General features: G+C 45.5%; 1 protein-coding gene across 6 annotated transcripts in view; it reads right to left on the reverse strand.

Moving 5' to 3' along the window:
- The window catches only part of LRRC42 (leucine rich repeat containing 42), a 300,779-nt gene that overhangs the window by 75,006 nt on the left and 204,190 nt on the right, over positions 1-21,583 (reverse strand). For all 6 annotated transcript variants that reach the window (XM_069642156.1, XM_069642154.1, XM_069642153.1 and 3 more), the window contains one exon: positions 19,391-19,475. In XM_069642156.1, coding sequence (XP_069498257.1) covers positions 19,391-19,475 — 85 coding nt within the window. The remainder of the gene's footprint in view (positions 1-19,390; positions 19,476-21,583) is intronic.

Genomic DNA, 21,583 nt, shown 5'->3' on the forward strand with positions numbered 1-21,583 from the left:
AAATCCCAGGCTCTATGTCTCCCTCTTCGAATTGAAACCTGTCTCCAACAGCAATGTCATCACAATAATAAAGGGCCTCAAACCATCAAGATGTCAAGGGGACATTTGCCCTGCCCCAATCATTAAAGACCGTGCGGAAGCCCTAGCACCATTCATATCCTCCCTGAGCAATGCCTCCTTTGCGTCAGGCGTGGTGCCAACTAACCTCAAAGATGCCTGGGTATTTCCACTTCTAAAAAAGCCCACGCTAGACCTGGACATTCCCAACAATTACCGTCCCATTACAATGGTACCTTTCCTGTTAAAACTACTGGACAGAGCAGCATATCTACAAATCCAACAGCATCTCGAATCCCACAACCTTATAGGCCTGCGTTAGGAATAATTCTCATAAATGTGCTAATTCCTCTCTACCTTAGAGACCCCCAGTTCTTTTGCTGAACTTTGGGACTTTGTACTTTTAATTCTGTTTGTTTTCTGTGTTGGTTTCTTTTTGGTTATGGAGTTTAAACAACTCCATAGGCATCACCTTTTCATTTGTGTCAAACAGCACCCCCAGTGCAGTGGCTTTCCCAAGGTTTAAATACCTTCTCTGGGTTAAACTACTGTTTCCCAGAGTAAGTAAAGTGAAATTGACTTTCCTAGTCTTAAATTCCTAGACCCAGTACACCCAAACTTACAATAGACAATAGAGTGCTGGAGGGGTTACTTAGTATCCCTTGTGTCTAGATACTCATGTAGCAGTCAAATGCTACCCTTTCCTCTCAGAATGGCTGGTGGCAGTGGTTTTACAACAAACTAGCATGATTTTTCCCGACCGGTAACTATTCGTAGCTCAGGTAACGTTAAATCGCGGGAGACATTTTTTTCAAGATGGCGTCTGAGCCCCCTCTGTAAAAACAGGTCCTGGTCGTCTTTTTCGCCATTTCTTTGTGGAAAGGTCCTTCTAGAGTTTGTCTCTGCACGCCAAACCAGGTTTGGTCCCTTTGCTCCTTCACCTTTGGCGGGCTTCAGGAGTGAAGAGCGCCTCTGGCGTCCGAGTGTCTGGGGAGCAGGAAGTGAGGGAGGTGCCCGAAACTCCCTGTGCTTAGTCTCCTAGGAGACCCAAATGCACTCTGTGGTGATTGGCTGGCTGACTGTCCGGCAAGGACAGCCACCCTCCTGGGTGAGTGACGGCTAGGCTCGAATGAATGGGAGAGAACTGAATAAAAGGTGAGTCTCTTGGCTTGGAAGGCAGAGTCGACCACTGGAACGAAAGAACCGAAGACAAGCTTGAAGAGGACCGTTGGTTTGCCCGGTAAACCCCTGCTGCAGGTCAGAATCGCCAAGTTCATCTCGACAGAGAAGCCCTGCAAAGACGACTTCTCCCTTGGAGTTGGTGGGACCAATCAACTCCACCTGGATACCAATCTCAGAGCTGGTTGTATTTTCCTCAGAGTGCTGCAGGAAACTGAATAACCAGGGAGAAGGACACCAGTTTGTTTACCTACAGCTAGCGGAATCGAAGTTTGCCAGTTGCAAGCTTTTAACTGTTCAAGTGCAGTGCAGGAGTCCCCTAACGTCCTCCCTCTTGTCCCCACGACTGAGGCCCAGGAACAGTGAGATCTGCAGGAACACCAGAAACAGAAGTCATCAGCTGCATCTTTTTCTTCATTGTAATGTACTGTGAAATCAGACTGGGAGTACTTACCTCTCGCGGTGAAATTGCTTGAAACTTTTGTAACTCGCAGGCCTAATCTACACTGTCTAAGATAATTGTAACCTTTCATGTTCTAATAACCTTTGCCTTTTACTCCTCTTGAAAAGTATTCTGAAATAGTATTGAAGTATATTTATGGGTTATATAATTGCCTCCGTCTTATTAATTTATCTGTCAGTTATAAAACATTCATAAGTATTTATCAAAGAAACCTTGAGTATAAGAGTTTATTTGAACACTTGTGATTGTAGACCTCTGTGTAAAATCATTACTGCTCACATTCCCCTCTTGATAAGCCTGGCTGCTCAGCTTCACTACCAAAACTGTGTAGTACAGACTTATGTGCTTACACTTTTAGTCATAGTTTTGTGTAGTGGTCCCAAACGGTACTGCATACAAACTCTGCTTAACAGCCTGCACCAATCTGGCTTCAGGCCACGGCACTGAATTAGCCCTCCTCAATCTAAGAAAACAACTTGACAAATCCAAAGATGCTGGTAAACTAGCACTCCTCGTACTATCGAAGCCCTCTGCCGCCTTAAACTTGGGGGATCGCCAAACACCCTGCTAGCACATCCACTCATCAGCCCATTTCTCCCCTGAGAACACTACCTGGATATCCTCCTTCCTCTCCAACAGAACCATGAGAATCTTCTCCCCTGCCGTCTCTGTGTCACCCACCCCCGTCGCTCATGCATGTCTCCTACGTTATATAACATTTTCACCAAACCGTTCTTTGATTTCGACATGCATGGGATCTCCTAAACAAACTAGCTAGACATTCCCTACCTGCCAACATGACCTATGCCATGCCACAAAGCTATTAAGAAATATGTCAAGCTATCAATTGTCTGTAACCAGCGCCTTGATGCCCAAGGGCTTAGTGCGCATTACAAATGTAAAAATAAATAATGTGGCATATTAATTTACGAAGCCTGATCTACTGTTTCAGAAAACCCATGGCGGTTTCAAATTGGAGCAGAGAACATTTCTGCCTGGGAAGAAGGTCGACGAGTTCCTAATGTGCAACATCAATACGGTAACTTGTTCTTGGGTCAAGGCAGTGTCATGGTAGAAGACTTCCTCATGAGAACATAGAGGAGATGACCGGGACAGATGAATAAAGACCCGCTAGCCATCTCAAATGTTTCAATAAATTGGCACTATGATGTGGGAATGGGGGATTGGCTTGTGACGTCACAACAGGAAACTAGGAGGTGCCGTGGTATGGTTTGCATGACCCAATCATAGAAGATAATGTATGCCCTTCTAAAGAGGTATGATATGATTTTACCAATCAGCTTCTTGCGGGGAGACATTTTAATGTTGCAAAATGATTGATGTTAATTAGTTTAGATGATTCTAAAAGCTTTTTATTTAGGGGCATTTCTGACTGCGCCTTTTCATGCAGTTCTATTCCGCATTCTGTTTGAATATTGCTGTTCCAGCTGCGTCTGGGGCCCTGAATAAAACTGCATTACTGCTTGCCTGGCATACACTCCTATTTGGACTACTTTTGTAATGTTATACTGGTGGGTTCCGAGGCAACCCACTGAACATTTCTGGAGGCCCCAGCGAGATACATAACTCTCCAGACCAGGCGTGGGGATTCCAGCCGTACCCCCGCAGGAGTTCGGGATAGTGTTTGCGAAGTCCTTAGAGCTCAAATATCAAGGAGGCCCGCAGATGCAGAGTACCCGAAGGTCTGCCTGGTCAGAGTGCTGCCTTCACTCTGAAGGGGTACTGGCTTTTAAAGGAAGACTCGGAGGTCGAGAGTATTAGAGAATCTCCTAAAAAGGTTATGCGAGTGTACCCGTGCATGAACGACATTTGTGCATGAGTGATTATTTTTATGGTGTATAGGACACACCCTCTAGAGGTGGAGGGTGATTGGCCATAGTAGTCTTAGATTTTAGGTTCATTTATCCGATAGAGAATAAGTGGGCGGTGGCACATCTGCGTTAGAGCAGAGGGTTGCTTAGTAAGTGGCGGACCTTCTTACACAAAGAATTGCGTGTAGTGCAGGCAATTGGTATAGTTGTGTCATTTTTTTATATTCTTTTGGGTTAAAGAGTTTGAAGAGAGAAGAAAAAAGTGGAAGAGGCATATGCACTAGTGTTTTTGCGAGTAGTAGCAGTTGATCGTGATAAGGTGGAAGTTGTTGCAGTTTTCGGTTCATTGTGGCTGTGGAAATTACAGATGGGCCACAGCCGAACTAACGTGTAAATATCAGAGCTTTGTAGCACCTGCAGGGGGCGCGGTCAAACAAAGGGAGGAGCAACTGCATGCTTGGTATACTAACATAGGGCTGTTGTTGTTAAGGCGGTGGGCTGTAGAGAGGGCCATTTGTGTACTAATCAAAACTAACAAGACGGGCCTGTGGAGAAGCCATTGGGTGTGAGTAGTGTGAAAGGGTGGGGCCTGTGAAGAAGGCCAGTGAGAACAAGTTAAAAGGGAACGTATGAGAGTGAGTGGCTGTGTAGGAGCATGGGTAAGTGTAAGGGGGAAAAATAATTAGGAGAGGTTAAAGAGTAAAAGCGGGAGGGAAAAGTATTCTAAATAAAAAACAAGAAAATGAAACTAAATCATGTTGTTTGATTACATGGATGCACCTCTTAATCATATGTGTAAAAAGTTGCCCCAATATCATGATAAAATAATTAAGTACCATTTAGAGTGGGTAAACGACAGTGGGGAAGTGTTATCCGGAATGGCCCGGGAGGGAATACCAAAGTTGCTCACTGTAGTGACTGCCTTACTACTAGTCCATAGTCCACTTTCCTCCATACTTGTGGGACAAGACCGGAGCACTTTTGTAAAAAAAGCATAAAAACTGGTTTTGTACTTTTATTTTTACACAGGGCACCGCACGTGGCTGTGACCCTGCCCTCCTGAGCTCCGCCCCGCGCATCACCCTTCCGTCCTTTTCCATCACCAGGTCTGAGGCTATATAAGCAATAATGGAGGATACTTTTTAGAGGGGACGGCGGGCGGGCGTATGGAGGAAAGGGGACTATGAACTAGGATTAAGGAAGTCACTACAGTGAGTAACTTTGTTATACTCCTACGTTCCGTCCCCTTTCCTCCGTACTTGTGGGAGATTCCCAAGCAGACCTCACAGGTAATATGAGTGGATGGAGAAAAACCCTTTACTGGAATAGGTTCTTAAAAACAGCTTGGCGAAATTGGGTATCGGCCCTGGAGCTGAGGTCCAAGCAGTAATGCTTACAAAAAGCTGATGGGGTAGCCCACGTAGCTGCCTTGGCGATGGTTTCCCAAGGGACATACATTTGGAAGGCAACAGCAGCCGCTTTGCCACGCACAAGATGAGCATGGGTGCCTTTCGGAGGTTGAAGGCCCTGAATGCTATAGGCTTCTGAAATACAGTAGGCAATCCATCAGGAGATCGTTGCTTTGCAAGCCGGTTTCCCCTTTCGGTCTCCGGATGTGACAAAGAGTTGTAAGGAGCCCCTGAGTTCACTAGTTCTATCGAGGTAAAACTTCAAGGCTCGCCTGACGTCCAAGTTGCGTAAAACTCTCTCGGCATCAGACGCCGGGTTAGGAAAAAAGAAAGGTAAGGAGATAATTGATTCAGATGAAAATCGGTAACCACCTTAGGCAGGAAGGCAGGATGAGTGCGAAGCACAACCTTGTCCTTGTGGAAAGTAAGGAACGGGTGCTCCAACGAAAGCTCACTTACTCCCCTCGCGGATGTCACTGCGATCAGAAAGGTGACTTTCCAAGAAAGGAATTTCAGATCGGTAGTAGCCATGGGTTCAAACGGTTTATGGCATAACGCGGTGAGGACCACATTCAAATTGAGATGAGGGGTGTGCACCGGAGGGAAGAGGTGAAGAAGACCCGCAAAATGTCTTTTAAAGACCAGATTAGTCAGTGAAAAAGGACAGCTGTCCGTGGACAGGTAGGCCGCAATGACCAATAAGTAAGTTCTGCAAGACAGAACATGAATGCCTGTAGCGGCGCGGTGAGACACGAAAGATAGAAAAGTGTAAACCATAGCATGCCTGGGGTAAGCTGTTTAGCTAAGCAACAATGGCAAAAACTGAGCCATTTGCTCATACATCGAGCCCTCTGGGAAGGTTTTCTGGCCGCTTGGATAATACGCATATTTGTCCTTGGAAAGATTGAACTGTGCTAAGGATTTGAATTCAGGCACCAGGCCGCCAAGTTGCACAATTGTGGGGAGGGGTGCCACAGCTGGTGATCGTTCTGGTGAAGAATCTTGGGAATCAGCGTCAATCTGATCGGGGGAAGAATGGACAGATACTGAAGTTCCAAGAACCAGAATCTGGCTGGCCACCAAGGAGCTATGAAGAGGAGAGTGCAATTTGATGTGCTCCTGAGCTTGCAGAGTGACCGATGAATCAGAGGCAATGGAGGAAAAGCATAAGGTCTCATGTTGTGCCATGGGATCTCGAGCGTGTCTCCCAAGGAGGACGCCCCCAGGCTGTCTCTGGATGCATAAAGAGGAAGTTTCCTGTTTATAGGAGTCACAAAGAGGTCCACTTCTGGCGGTGCCCCATTGGCAAAGGTTTTGGGAGAGAACATTGCTGTTCATTTCCAATTTGTAACTGGCAGCCGACTGGCGGCTGAGTGAGTCTGCAGTTACATCGATGTGACCCGGAATATATACAGCCTGGGGCCAACCCTTGTGTTGAATGTCCCAGTCCCAAATTTGTATCGCTGGATCCACCAGGAGAGGTTACTTGGTGCCACCCTGCTTGTTTATGGTAAAACATTGCGACAGAATTGTCTGTGTGAATGCGGACTACCTTGTTGGCAATCAACAGTTGAAAGGCTGTGAGCGCCAGAAAAATAGCCAGGAGCTCCAGATGATTGATGTGGAACTGCCTGTCCCAAGGCGTTCATAGGCCGAATACTTCGAGGTGGCCCAGAGTCGCATCCCACCCCAGAAGGGAGTAGTCCGTGGTAACCGTCACTTGTGTGCAGGAGCCAATCGGCGAGATACGGATATACATGAATCCCCAGGAGTCTGAGGAAAGCTGCAAAGACCGACATCATCTTCGTAAAGACACGTGGTGCCGAGCTGAGGCCAAAAGGGAGCACACTGTCAATGGAGGTCAAGAACAAGCAGTGGAAAATCCAAAAGGTTTTGTCAAGGGCAAACTCGAACGTCTCAACAATGCCATCTCACACCTGGCATAGTCACCCATGTGGTAAAGTATGACCCCCACATGTACACCTGCTACCATCATATGATGCTTCAAATTCTCTATTGAGGTATATGAAACTTCAAAATAAAAAACTAAATACATATGTAAACAGGAGGGAATCCTTTGATAAGTTGTGAGTCACACGAATACCCTTTGCCCTGCACTGTTGACTTTCTGGGCTGACAATAGCTTCACTTCAACTAACACCTAAACAAAATATTTAAATCTGTTTTTAAATCATTTTTTCATAAATCCTAGGCGAGTATATTTTTCTTAAGGGACACTTTTCTTTTTAAAGAAAAAACTTTATTTAAAGTTGGCAGGTTGTAAAACAAGTCACCATGCATATACAAGCCACAGTGTAGACAGCATTGCGTAAATCTACAAACTACCCAGGGCTCATAACTGCATATCAAATATCTCCTTGAACCTCTTCCCCACCATTCCTTTCTGAGTCCACTCTGGAGGTCATATAGACCTTGAATTGAGTCCAAATGTCTTTAGGTCTACTTGCGGGTGATACTGTAGCCAAATAGTTCTCTTCCATTTCATTAGTAGATGTCAAATCTTTCAACCGATCAGCCTGTGTTGGGCCAGCACAAGACTTTCAATGGGGCAGAATACATTTTTTGGCCTTTATGCACGCCATATTCCCCAACAAGTACTTAATCGGGGCCAATACAGAGGGATATCCGCGATAGCTGCAATTATTCCAGCTATATCCAACCAAAAGTGAGGAATATTTGAGCTAGCCCAAAACACATGCATGAAATCTGCCCTCATTGCACAACATTTAGGACACAACACAATGGAACCTGGTGCAAATTTAGAAAACTTAGCTGGCGTGTAAAGCAGCCTATTCAGTATTTTAAAATGAATCAGCCTATGCCCAGAATTCAGGGACACCACCTTATTGAGAATACAACATCTCCTCCACCGCTCTTTGCTAATCTCAAAACCCCTGATCTAAATCCCATCTTGTACATGCAGTATTCATGAGCACTTGACTCTCCTGGGCCAGATTGTATAGCCCAGAGACCACTCTCCTGAATTCATCTATAAACAGAAGCGACTCTGGTTCCTGAGGAACAGATGGTCATTTCTGCATGAATGTCGCCCTAATTCAAAAGGACCGCAATACCAATATTTGTCTTACCAGATTTACTTGCAAAATCATCCAGGGAGACAAACAGCCTGCTTCTATCCCATCCAGCACGAACAACCCTATCCAACGTTTGGGTGATGCCTGGAAAGTTCCACAATGGGACAACCTGGACCATGCATTGACCGTACCACTTACCGGATCAAATCAGCAGGATTCAACAAATGTATCACAAAACATAATTGTTCTCAAGTCATATGGCATAAAGTACTATAATTTTCGAGTACAAGTACCACAGGTCGGGACGGATCATACCAATAAGCAGCGAAATGTGCGTGAGCCACTAAGTAATATAGCTCCAAATCTGGAGCCATCAGTACACCACGCTCAAAGGATTCACCATTTTCCGCCAGCTCAGCCTAGCCACTCTAGCTCCATACAAACTAGAAGCCATTGTAAGCAGTGCAGTGAAGAACTCTCTCTCCAGACAAATAGTTAAGGGACACTTTCCAACACATCTTGACGCAAATCAATACATTTTCCCATTGTAACCTAGGGTAAGAAACATATTTGCTGATCACCCACTGACCTGCTAACTAAATCGCATGGATCTTTCACAATCTCACTTTTACTCTTAAGTCCCTGAACGTTTACAATATTAGACAGCTTTGTAGTAGATTGCTGCTATATAAAATGAGTGAGGGCAAGCGAAAGAGTAGCAGGCAGCTGATGTATAGACAGAAAGCGGGAGGGTGGTACCATGGAAAGGGAGGGACAAACATCTCTACACACGTAGCAGAAACCACAATAGAGGCAAAACGGTAGAATCATGAATTGGACTAGCTCTTCCGGTGTTGAGAAGGCAGTCTTTTGCTTGGCTTCTTCATCAAGGCGCACCTGCCAGTAACCTTTTGCTAGGTCCAGTATGGAAGTGAACTGGGCATCTTCAAGGAATTCCACCAATTCGTCAATCCAGGGCATGGGATACTCATCGAACTTAGATATTTCATTTAATAACTACAAAGGCCAATAGAAAACCACCAGCTGTTGCCGGTACAAGAACAATCAGGAAAGGACCACTCACTGAAAGATCTTTCAATTACTCCTAGATCCAGCATTTTTGTCAGCTCTCCTTTGATTATTTTCTTTCTGGTCTCAGATATCAATTATGGTTTTAGTTGGATCACTCTTTCAGGTGGCATCTAAATCTGGTGTAGCACCACCTTTTACACTTTCTGGCTTCTGGGAGAAGACATTCAGGTATCTCCCAAGCAATTTGCAAGTTCTTTGTGGCTGGATGTCAAGAGACCTGGACAAATGGCGATGCCATGGATTTGAGGTGGTAAGGGTATTATTCCCATAGAGAGCTAGGTGCTTTGAATTTCTATTTTCTCGCCAGGCTTTCAGCTTATTATTGACATGGCATGTTATCGACACTTGTAAAGCACATCGGTCGCCTAAAAGGCATCATGGCGCTATACCCTGAGCAATACACGCACTGGCTGAGTACCCACAGGAAACCAAAAAAAAAATTTCAATGCCCGCCGGAACAAAAAATAGACCTCAACAGCACGCAGGTGAAGAGGAAGAAAATGTCAATCCTGTGCCGCAGCCACCGAGAAAACACGTCCTCCAACCCGAGAGAGCCTACACCTAGGAACTGAGATCGGCAAAGAAGACTGGGAGCGCAGTGCTCTAATGGGAACAGAAGAGCAAAACTTCACCTGAAAATTGCCCCTTTTTTGTAAAAGGCTCTGTATACCAGTAGCCAGTGGAGCTGCTGAAGAATGGGAGTCACATGGGCACCACGCGGGGAGCGAAGAACCATTCTAGCAGCATGTTTTGCGGCAGCTGGAGACAGTGGAGCAAATAGTGTGGTGTTGCCAAATAAAGCGCATTACAATAATCAATTCTACTGATTACCAGAGAGGAGACTACAGGGGCATGAAATTTAACAGGAAACCCGTTTAATTTAAAAAGGCAAAACCTTGCAGAGTGCACGCATCTTGAAATTACCCTTTTGACAAGTGGCTGACACCTGACCCAACATGGATAAAGAAGACAATCTTGATGCCTAGGTCTTTTACCAATGTAACCGGTGTAGGAAAAGGGCCCAAACTAGCAGGTCAGAACTCTGGGTCCAGAACAGAGAATTATTAGGGGTACCAACCTCCAGCACCTCTGTCTTCTCCCTGTTAAACTAAAGCCAGTTCCGGGCCATTCATCCACCCACGGCCTCCAGGCAACTCCTCAGCTGAACAGCCGTATCAGGCTGAGACAGATCGAGCAGCAGAATAATCTGTGGGTCGTCGGCGTAGGAGTAGTACAGGAAGCCATGTGGGTGGATGATGCCAAGAAGCAGCTCGATGTAAATATTGAACATAGTGGGAGACAACAAGGAGCCCTGAGGGACTCCACATAACCGAGATACAGATTGGGACTGAAAAGGTGGCAGAGAAACAGATTGTTTGTTTGTTTCTTTATTTGTATTGCGTGCCAGACCCCAAGGTATCAGAGATTACAAGGAAATTCACAGTTTGGGTTACAGAAATAAATTACACCATGCAAACAAATATATGCAGAGGCAGGCATAGGTAACAGTTACAAATCATACAATCAGGAGTGGGTATGTGAGTAGGGTGTACTAAATTAGAGCAGAATAGCATTAAAGTAACAGAGGTAAAGAGAGGTGAAGGAGATTGGGCCTTAATGATCTATTGACTTATTAATACAGTTAAATCTAAAGTTCTGGCATGATTGATCTTCCCGGAGTGAGGGCGGCCGGGAGTTCCATAGCTGGGCTGCTCTGATGGGAAAGCTGCTACCTCCCACCCTAGAAAGTTTAAATGTGGGCATGGAGAGGCAATTTGGAGTGGACTAGGCTAGAGGGCCTAGTGGATGTCCTTCTGTGGAATCTCTCAGATAGATAGATAGGTGGGGGCAGCATTGTTCAGTGATTTAGGAGTCAGTGATACTGTTTTAAGCTGGATTTTGTCGTTAGTCTAAAGCCAGTTTTTTGTCGCCCGATTTCAGATATATGATCACTCCTAGCTACACTGAGGGCCGTTCTAAGGGCATTATTTTGGAGGGTTTGGATTCTCCTGATAGGTTTATTGGAGCCAATGTAAAGGGCGTTGCAATAATCCAACAGGGACATAATGAGGGCTCTGGCGAAGATGATGCAACTGTTTTTGGAAAGAAAAGGTTTGCCGGTTCTGATAAGTTTACAAGTGTAGACGGTGGCTGAGGCCAGGGCATTCACTTCTTTGGTAAAGGAGAGAGTTGAGGCGAGGTAAAAACCTACTGTTTTTACCTCGTTGGCCAATTTGATGAGGTGGCCATTGATTATGAAGGAGGAGTATTCATGTCCTAGTTGTTTGAGGTTAGTGAGGGTACCCAGGATAATGAGCTCCGTTTTGTCATCATTCAGGCATAGACCGTGAGTTGCCATCCATGCTTGGATGATGAGGTAAACTCTATTCACCAAGGCCAAATCCTTAACATAATCCCCTGAAAGTGGGAGGAGAATGAGTATCACCCGCATAGTTGGTGTAGGCGATACCAAGAATATCCAGATCATCGAAAAGGGGCTTAGTGAATATGTTGTACAACGTGTGAGGGACGCAGGATCCCTGGGGCACCCCACAGGTGATGGGAATAGGAATAGGGTCTGCAGCTGCTGAGGGGGAAAAGACCCTCATGGTCCTATCGCTCAGAAATGACTATCCAGACTATAGCCTCCTTGGACAAGTGAGCGGCCGAGTCTATATGGCTGCACAAGACCCTGTGGTCCACAAGGCAGAATGCAGCCAAGAGGTCGAGGAGGAGAAGGAGGGCTGATTTCCCTTTGTCTCTTTGCTTATCGACTTGGGCCTTCAGGTCAATGAGAGCGGTTTCTGTTCCGTGTTGGGGACAGAAACCTGATTGGCGTGCTCCTAGGAAGTGGTGTAATTCCAGGTATCTCTGGATTTGAAGGTATGCAACCTTATCTAATATTTTTAAAAGAAAAGGTACTGTCGTGATAGGCTGGTAATTGGTTGGTATCAGAGGGTCTAATGTTTGTTTTTTTAACAATGGGAGCACCCATGATTCTTTAAGATTGGTGGGGATGGTGCCCGACATGAAAGAGGCATTGATGAGCTTTGAGATGAACAGCGCTAGATCCCTCGCTGTATCCTTGATAAGATAGGCTGGACAGGGGTCGCCCTGGCAATTAGAAGGTTTGAGTGAAAGTATGACTTTTTCAACCGCAAAGATCGATGTTTTGGAGAAGTAGAAGCGGGTAGGAAGGGTATCGGAGGTGTATTGTTAAGAGGAAGTGAGGGGTTAAGGGATGCTTTTTTGTGAGCTATTTTATTTAGGAGGGTAGTTATTTTCTTAGAGTGCATGCTGGATGTCAGAACACCAGCTTTTGTCTTTGGTGCAAGTGTCTGGCATGGGGGTAGGGGTCCCTAGTTCTTTTAGGATCGTAAAAAGTTCCTTCATGCTTGAGAGATTCGGTTGTTGTAGGATTCTCGTTTGGCCAGGCAAATTTCTTTTTTGTAGAGGGAAGAGATCTTGGTAAGTTTAATTCTGTTTGCTTCTGAAGGGAGTAGGCTCCAGGAGACCTCACACAGCTTCTTTTTTTGCCGTAGGTTTTTTAGGTGTGGGGTGAACCACTTGTTCAGATGAGTTTTAGGCTTACTTGGTCTAAATTTAAGCAGGGCAATGAAATCTAGCGATGTAGTCATTATTTTGTTATACTCATCAACAAGCATTTCGGGATCAGTGATGTCTGGTAGAGAATTAAGGGTGGGGAGAATAGCGGCAATTAGTCTACCCGGAGTGATCAACTTTTTGTTCCTGGTTAAGGTGGTTGGGGGTAAGGGGAGGGGTCTGGTGGTGGTGAGTGTAAATGACAGAAGGGAGTGGTCAGTCCAAACGTGAGGGGATATGGAGGTGATATTAGCGTGGCAGTTGTAGTCAGCCACCCAATCTAGCATTCTCCCTTTATTGTGAGTGGGCTCATTAATCCTTTGGGTCAGGCCAAGTTCAGTCTGGATATTAGCAGTTGTGGTGGCATGTTTGTTTGGGAAGCCCAAGTTGAGATTGCCACTTGCGAAGTGTTTTTAAGGTTGTTTGAGAGTATGGTGTAGATATCCTCCTCAAATGTCCCAATGGGGCCACGGGGTCTGTAGATCAGATGAATAGTGAGGGTCTGGGAGTTAACCATTGGTAATTTGGCTGTAAGAACTTTGCAAGATTGGATGTCTTGGGAGGGGGTGAGTCTCATGGGTAGGCTGGATTTAGAGATGATTGCGATGCCTCCACCTCGCGCCTCATGTCTGTCCTGCCTAAGACTAGTGTAGCTGTCGGGAATTGCTAACGCAAGTATAGGGCATGCTACAGTGTGCAACCATGACTCGGTGACGGCGATAAAGGCAAGGTTTTCTGCCAAAATCAGATCCGCAATCTCTGTGGCATGTGTTACTAGAGACCTGGTATTTATTAAAGCCCCTTTGACCGGAGGTATCGGGAGATCTATGGCAGATGAGTTAAGGAGTCTACTCTCTTGGGTAGGATTAGGGGTAATGAGTACAGTACTTCTTGGATGTAGCGAGGAAGGGTGGATGATTGGTGGATAGTTTGGCGCTAGTCGTGTTTTGGCTAGAAGGGGGATAGTTTGTTTTCAGATTAGAATTGGGCATAGATCTGGCGCGGGGTGCGAATACTTTCGATAGTCTAGATTAGAATCTAGTATTCCTAATATCTGTATTACAGGGATTGCTTAGGAATAGTCTCAGGGTAGAGATGCTAAGTGGGGTTGGGTTCGATAGAGCATCTGTAGTCATTGTAGGGTTGGTCACGTTCAGGGGGGATCGATGGTGGGGTGTGAGGAGTCTAGCAGCGCACAATAGGATATTGAGAGTAAGTAATGTGATTCTGGTACTGAAGTTCGGGGCCTTGGTGAACATACTGGGATAGGAATCTCAGTCGTTTCTGTGTAAGCAAGGGCAGGTGTAATTAATGGACTGGGAAGACTGGTATGATCAGCATAATAGGCTAGTGCGACAATAATATAGTACAGGTAATGGAATAGGCAGACTTAGTATGGTCAACAAAATAGGCTAGTCCTACATTAAATACAGGCGAGTACAATAAATGGAATGAGCTAGTCGGGCGTTAAATATAGGCGAGTACAATCAATGGAATAGGCAGACTGGGTATAATCAACATAGTAGGCTAGTCCGACATTAAAATAGGACAGTACAATCAGTGGACAATGGAGTGGGTAGGCTTAGTATAATCACCATAGTAGGCTAGTCCTAAATTAGCATAGGCGAGTACAATCAGTGAGAAAGGCAGACCTGGTAGCGTCCGCAGAGTAGGCAGGTCCGACTTGAACATGGGTAGGTACAATCAAAGAATAGGCAGGTCTAATAAAATCTACAGAGTAAGCTAGACCAACGTTAGCATGAGCATGTGCTATCAGAGGACAGGGCAGGCCTGGTGAATTCTGCAGAATTGGCAAATCTGGTCTGTAAATGTAGTTGCAACAGGCAGAAATAAAGCAGAGTGGACTGCGACAAACTGGGCGGCTAGGGCACGATGCAGCCTGTCCTGGAAGGGGTGCAAGCAGGTCTGCGATGAAGGCGAGAGCAGATGGGGGGCGTAGTAGATGTAAGGGAAGTGAGGCAGCACTATTACATGCTAATTGAACAATACAAGGCATACGGTATAATGCATAGGCAGTATGAGGTCGCTATAGCCTATTGTATGGACAGCACAGAAGACATTTACTACAGAGCAGGAATAATAACATGTGGTCTGTATGTGCTTACCACGAATTTCACGTATTGAGGAGGTAAATTCGAGAACATCAGCTCTGTGGTACAATATTCATCAAGTACGCTGCAGTCTTCGGACTAGGTACAGAGGCAGAGTCTCACAGCTAGCGTGGTGTGCCGGACGGCCATCACGGCCCGGACAGGCCGAGACAAGCTGGGCCTTATGGTCCTGGGGTCTTGGGTGAAAGGGGGGGTGGGGGGGGCTATCGCCTCCCGGTGACCCTTGCGCGAATATGAGCGCGTTGTTTGAATAAGGTTGCTAGGCAACCAGGTGTTAACAGGTCTCGGCAGCCATTTTCGCCATGGGAAGTGCTCGATTCACGGCATGAGGGTTGAGGGAGCCGGAGCCAGGTGGGCTTGGATGTGAGTGGCTGGGGGGATCCAGTGGCCCACGTGGCGGTGCCCGTGATTATTGTTAGTGGAGAACAGCTGCTCCTGCAGCACTCGCAGTGGATCGGAATCCTAGCTGCTCCTGCAGCATTCAGTCTCCGGCAGTCGTGGGAGTCTGCTCCTGCAGCTCCTCCGATGCAGGCTCCTCCTGCCCGTGGCTAAGGCAAGAGGGGTGAGGGAGCCCAGATAGGCTGAGTCTTATGCTCCTGGGGCTTTGGGCGAGGGGGGCTGGCTACTGCCTCCCGGCGACCCTTCCGCAAATATGAGCGCGTTGTTTGAACAAGGTTGCTAGGCAACCAGGTGTAAACAGGCCTCGGCGGCCATTTTCCCCATGGGAAGTGCTCGACTCACAGGGTGAGTGTTGAGGGAGCCTGAGCCAGGTGGGCTTGGATGTGGGTGGCTCCAGTGGCTCACGTGGCGGTGCCCGTGATTATTGTAGGCGGAGAACAGCTGCTCCTGCAGCACTCGCAGTGGATCGGAATCCAAGCTGCTCCTGCAGCATTCGGTCTCTGGCGGTCGTGGGAGCCTGCTCCTGCAGCTCCTCCAATGCGGGCTCCTGCCTGTAGCTAAGGCGAGAGTGGTTGTAAACAGCCTGCCAAAAAAGAAGCAAACCAGGTCATAAACTGACCAGATAGGCCAGTGGAAGAGAGACGGGAGACCAAGGTGGGGTGGTCCACCGTGTCAAATGCCGCCGAAAGATCTAATAGAATAAAGGCACCCACCCCTCTTCCCCCGGTCCACTAACCGTGTCAAATCAGCAACTACTGACACAAAGACAGATTCAGTACCTAGGCACGGGTGAAAATCCAATTAAGAGGGATTAAAGAAGGAAGATAGTTCAAGAAAAGAGACTAGAAGAGGAGAAACCAGAGATGCAAGTAGTTTCATAAGAAATGGGAGCAGGGAAATAGGGCGAACGTTAGAAAGGATCAGCGGATCCAAAAGTAGTTGTTTTAAGAAGGGGTATTACAAGGGAGTGTTTTAGATCATCAGGGATAACCCCTGATGAAAGTGAATCGTTGACTGCCTTGACCAACCACGGTATGATTGCACTCGACATCTTTCAACATAGAAAGCGGGATAGGTTTAGAGGGTGACGCTGATAATAGTGGCTAAAATGTCCTGGGCCATAAAAGTAGGGAAAGTAGACCAGTCAGCTTAAGCTCCACAGTCGCCCACAGATGGATAGGGCAAGGTGGAATGCGGAAGAATAGTATTAATCGCACTACGAATAGCAGCTACCTGGTCATCAAAGAATAGACTATGGTAGAGCAGAGTTTGCTTTCCTCCATTCGCCTGCTGTTCCTTTGTAGGCGAGGTGAGACATTATCACAGTTTAAAATTCACCCTCGTTTTAAAGTTACAGTAATTCCTCCCAGCTGTCTGGTCTAAATAACTTGCCCATTCCTGGTCTAGGGTTTAAAAAGAATGGTGCTTACTCTCCTGTTCCCTCGTGCATTTTTTCTTCACACCTAAGCTAACAATAGCACTCGGGTATTGTGAAAGAACAAGTTACTTTCTTACCTGGTAACGTTCTTTCGATGGGATGGTCCAACGACGTATTCCAGATCAGCAGATTACCTGTCAGATATGGAATACGTTGGAGGAACCAATCCCCTTGAAGTAAGGCCTCACACCATGACAATCGCAAAGTTAAGGATATACACACATCACTGGAATCTTTCAAACAAAAAGGCTGCCAGACTTTCACTGCATACAGACATCTGTGATACGTCCAAATTGATTTTTTTACAGTCTATTAGCACATGGGGGGTGAGGGTCCAGTCAATCATGTGGCCTGGAATGCCTACTTTATTCGTGCCCCTTCCCTCAACACCACCAATGGTCTACACTGCCCCAAAACCGTCATCCCCCACCACCGCCCACTTCAGCTTTTTTCTCCATGGCCTCCATAAACACATGTTTCAGGGATAGTACAGGAATAGAAAAGGGATTAACTGGCCTTGAATAGTTTCCATCGCAGACATCTTAGTTTGTAGTTTTTACAGAAAATTGAGTGTGTGCAAAGGTCGCTGCTACATTATCATTAAAAGAAAAGGCATAAGCACCCAGGAATGTCAACCGCGATAAACCCTGGTATGTGGTAGCTGAGCAGGTAACCTCACTGAGCCGTTGTGAATTGTCAAATGACCTTTCCGCCCACACAGCAAGGATTATCAATATATGCTTGACTTGGCCACTAGGCTTACCAGTCCCAGAATCACTGCTTTGGAGTTTTGTGGGAGGAATTAAATCATACCCCTGTTGTAGTGTAGTCTTGACTTCCCACTGGCCTGGATGCTGGCTGTAAAATGTTGCTGCATGAATGCAGCTCAGGAGAATGTTGGGTGGATCTATGTGTGAATGTTCTGCGAGTGTCAGTTGGGGGACTGAGCTGGATTGAATGGATGGCCGGTGGGTCAGCTCTTTTATACCTTCCCATGTTCCTGTCTATGTCTACGCGTGCTGTAAATACAAGAAGAGTAACCAGAGTATTGTACAGATTGTACATATGCGAATAAAGCCTATCTGGTACCAAATCTAGACTACAGCTGGTCTGTGATTCAGAAGTGCAATCTGGATGTCTAACATTAAGGCTTTACAACAATCCCCATACAACAAGCTTCATGGGTCTGGTTGAAAATATCACACGCCCTTCCCCAAGACACACACTACCTTTATTAGAACACAGGAATGTGGACATTTGTCATAGGAGACAGTGCTGTTGCAAAGGATAATAAATGCTGGTAGAATACTTCTGTCCCAACATTCCAATGTCTCTCCCATGTCTTTTTTTGTTTTAAACAGAAACTCCTACCGTCAAAGGCAATACCGCCCCCTCCTCAGGTCATTACCCAGAAGTAACTTCCCTTGGCCCTTGTTGAAAGGCCCCTTGATGTAGCAGTGCTTATTAACTTGGGCATAGGACCGACACCACCTGTGAATGCTCTCAGAAAGCAGCATTACTGCTCATTTATGATTTGCGGAGAGCAACCAGCCAGTCCAGTGGCCAGGAATGCGGGCAGAATCCATCAGTGGCACCCATGTTCTATCGGCCGCCTAGTCATCTAACATTTTCTCCCAGCTTTGGTCAGTGCCTGAGGCCACTTCCTAGCTTCTTCAGTCACCACTGCAGTCCTGCCTCCAAACCACCTTCCATTCCACAATCATTCCTGCACTTGCTTTTCTCCTAGACCTCTGCAGCACTTGGTTTGTAGGTTTTAAGGGGAAAAAGGTCATGCATGAACATCGAGGCCCCAATTTCACGAAACTGTCCTCATGGTAATATTCCCATCTCCTTCAAACACCTTAAAATGTATAAATTGAATCTGCCTGTAACAATATGCACCGAAGGTATTGCAAACACTACCCCGTCCTTTATCCTGCCATGCCTCCATTTGAACCCCCCACCCCCCGTTTGTTTTATCTGACCCCTATTTGCCCCACTGCTTCACACCTTCTCTTTTCCTCCATAGACTACAGTTTATATACCCAAATAACAACTTCCAGACATACCTTTTCACTTGAACACCACTAAGGAGGTGATTTTGCACAGTTAAAACGCATATAATAACATATTACTTCACATTGGCTGCTTTCCTTCAGGTTCCCTTTGGCAAATTGAGCATAGGAGACCACCAATGGATATATCCACCTTTCCGTCCTCAGACACAGTAAAAGGCAATTAATTCAGTCAGATTTCTACTTCCATATCATACACATTACCAGCCTTTCAGATATGTTTTTGCTTGTCACACATCTACAAAGGATCATTTTATCGCCCCTCATCAAATGGCCAAGCAGACTCTGGCTTTTTCCTTCTTCCCCATTTCCTATTCTCCGCTTTTATCTGCACATGTCCATCAATTGTTTCTTGGACTCGGTAACTGTTAGAAGTCAAGATTATCCACGATGATCAAGTGCACGGAGTTGGGGAGTGGAATTTACAAATGTATCTGAAGACCTGCGATGGTCACAGTACAAATGTTCATCAACATATTTACAGACCTTTACTTTTCAAGTTCAGGATGAGAAACTAAATTACTCAATTTCAAATCTGGTACATTGCAAAGTTATCATAGCACTTCTGTTAATGTTGGTACATCTGCTATTGACTAGCCATTCAAAAAGACTTTCACAGAAGAGGTTTTGAAAACATACTGTTTACGTTACTTACAGAAGTTCCGTGCCGCTGTTCTGTACTTTAAACTATCCTTTGGCTTAACTGCTTCAGATATTGCTTGATCCCACTGACGGACGACCTGAAAAAATATATGATTTTTGTGAAAGTGAACCAGCTTGTGTTACGTTATGAACCATCGACAATACAGTACCAAGGGCATACTCTCTAGCCTAGTAGTCAAAGTGCTGATACATTTATTGATTTGTAAGGTGGTAAAGCTAGTCAAGTACACAGATCAAAATTTGGATCCCTCCCTATTCATATAACATACGTTTTTGGCAAACCACAGTCTAGCACCCCATTAAAACAAACTGATCAGTGTTAAGAAAACTGACTTAGCTGCACTCAATGTAGCCAAAAACAAATTCTGTTAGACGTAAGGATTCGTGGATGGATGCATATTTGCACCAGAGCGTTTCCCATGTCCTAACCCTCATGCTGTGCAGGCATTGCCATGGACAGCATCTGCCATTGGTCCTTTTAAGTTGCCAGGTACATTTTCCCAAGGCAAGCTATTGAAACAAGCTGTGTGGTGCATCTTCCCTTATCTCACCATCTTCTAACATTAAAATCATTTATGTAAAGCTAATGAGCTGTGGATGTGATACACGTTTATATTGCTGGGTCATCAAGCCATCTCTGAGAAGTTAACATATCTGAACTTCTCTGTAGATGCTTACCTACTTTGCCTTTTCTGATGGCTTTAGGGATTCGTACATTTCCTTTCTTTTCTTGGCCAGTGTTTGCTGAAAACTTAACATGCTTAAGTAGCTAGAATGTTCACATTGAAGAAATAAAATGATGGTGCAGCAAGAGTGCCTATTCAGGGCCTGATTCATAGAACGTTTTCCTATGGGATTGCACCATTATAAAACACTTCCATGAATCAGGCCCTTAATCTGTTTATTAACCAATGGCTTTTTTTGGCATGGAATGATTTCATTTCATGACAATCTTTTTGCTTGGGAAAACGCACAACAGATTAACAATGTATTCATACTGCATTTTCCTTGTTGAAAGCAAGCTTGCATAAAGAAAGAAGAGCCCAAACGTATAAATGTACGTCTTTTGTACAAATGGCATTAAATAGAATGACTATGTACGCTTTTTGTACTGATATACCATAACAAACTTACAAGGCCCACTGGGCATGTATTCATGCCCCAGGCACCTTAAAGAATTGGAGTGCCCACTGGGCAATTAGCGAAGGGCATGGCAACAGTCACCTCAAAGAGCCGTAATGTGTCTGGTGGCCAAACACCATTCCCAGTGAACACAGTTTCAAGGGCATAGTGTCCTTGGGCATTAACACAGGCAATGCTAAGAGGGTACTCTGGGTCTATATGAGGTGTCCTTAGGCACCACTAGGTCTGTGGCCAGATTCACGCCCATACTCTGGGTATGCGCCAAGTCCACAAACCCAAAGATTGGCCTTTTTAGGACATACCTAAAAAGGCTAATCTATGGGTTTGTGGACTTGGCGCATACCCAGAGTATGGGCACTCCTATAAGACAACCCATGACTCTGCAATGTGTGTCCTAGAGTGGTGCAATATGTATTTGTTCATTTTGATTTACAGCTGACCTATGGCAAAGTTTGTGGACCATAAATCCAAATGACATACTTTCAAGTAACCATTCGGATAAATGTTTACTCAGGTGCACAGACCCAGACAGGTCTGTGGACACAAATGCGCCAAGTAGAGTCCAGTATGCAGGTCTGCAAACTCAAAATAACACTAACTCTATTTTGGAAATGTTGGCTAATTTGGGGTCTTTTATGGAACTTGGTTAACAGACCAAGGGCAAATTAGAAGTGGTACCAGACGCTAGCTTCTTCCACAGGTTTGCTGTAAATCCGTCTTGCAGTTTTTGCTGTAGATTAGAGCAAAACACAGAAATGCACCTTTTGTGGGCCCCCGCAACCCAATATAACTTTTCACACCCGGCTATCAAAGAATCTCACAGTTCGAGGAATAGTATTTTTGGAAATTTCCAGGCAGTATTGTAAGCATCTAAAAGGGGAGAGCCCAACTTAACCATAAGTACAGAGTTACCATGGTTCGACTCTACAATCTGCATCTATAAACACAAGCATGTGAAAAATTAAATACACCTACTCTTTAAAAAATAAGGCAATCAGTATCGAATGTATAAGTTTATGAACGCTGAGTATGCCATCAGGTT

Source organism: Ambystoma mexicanum, chromosome 1q (assembly GCF_040938575.1).
Source record: "Ambystoma mexicanum isolate Mex_15411 chromosome 1q, UKY_AmexF1_1, whole genome shotgun sequence".
In the NCBI taxonomy this organism is placed as follows: domain Eukaryota; kingdom Metazoa; phylum Chordata; class Amphibia; order Caudata; family Ambystomatidae; genus Ambystoma; species Ambystoma mexicanum.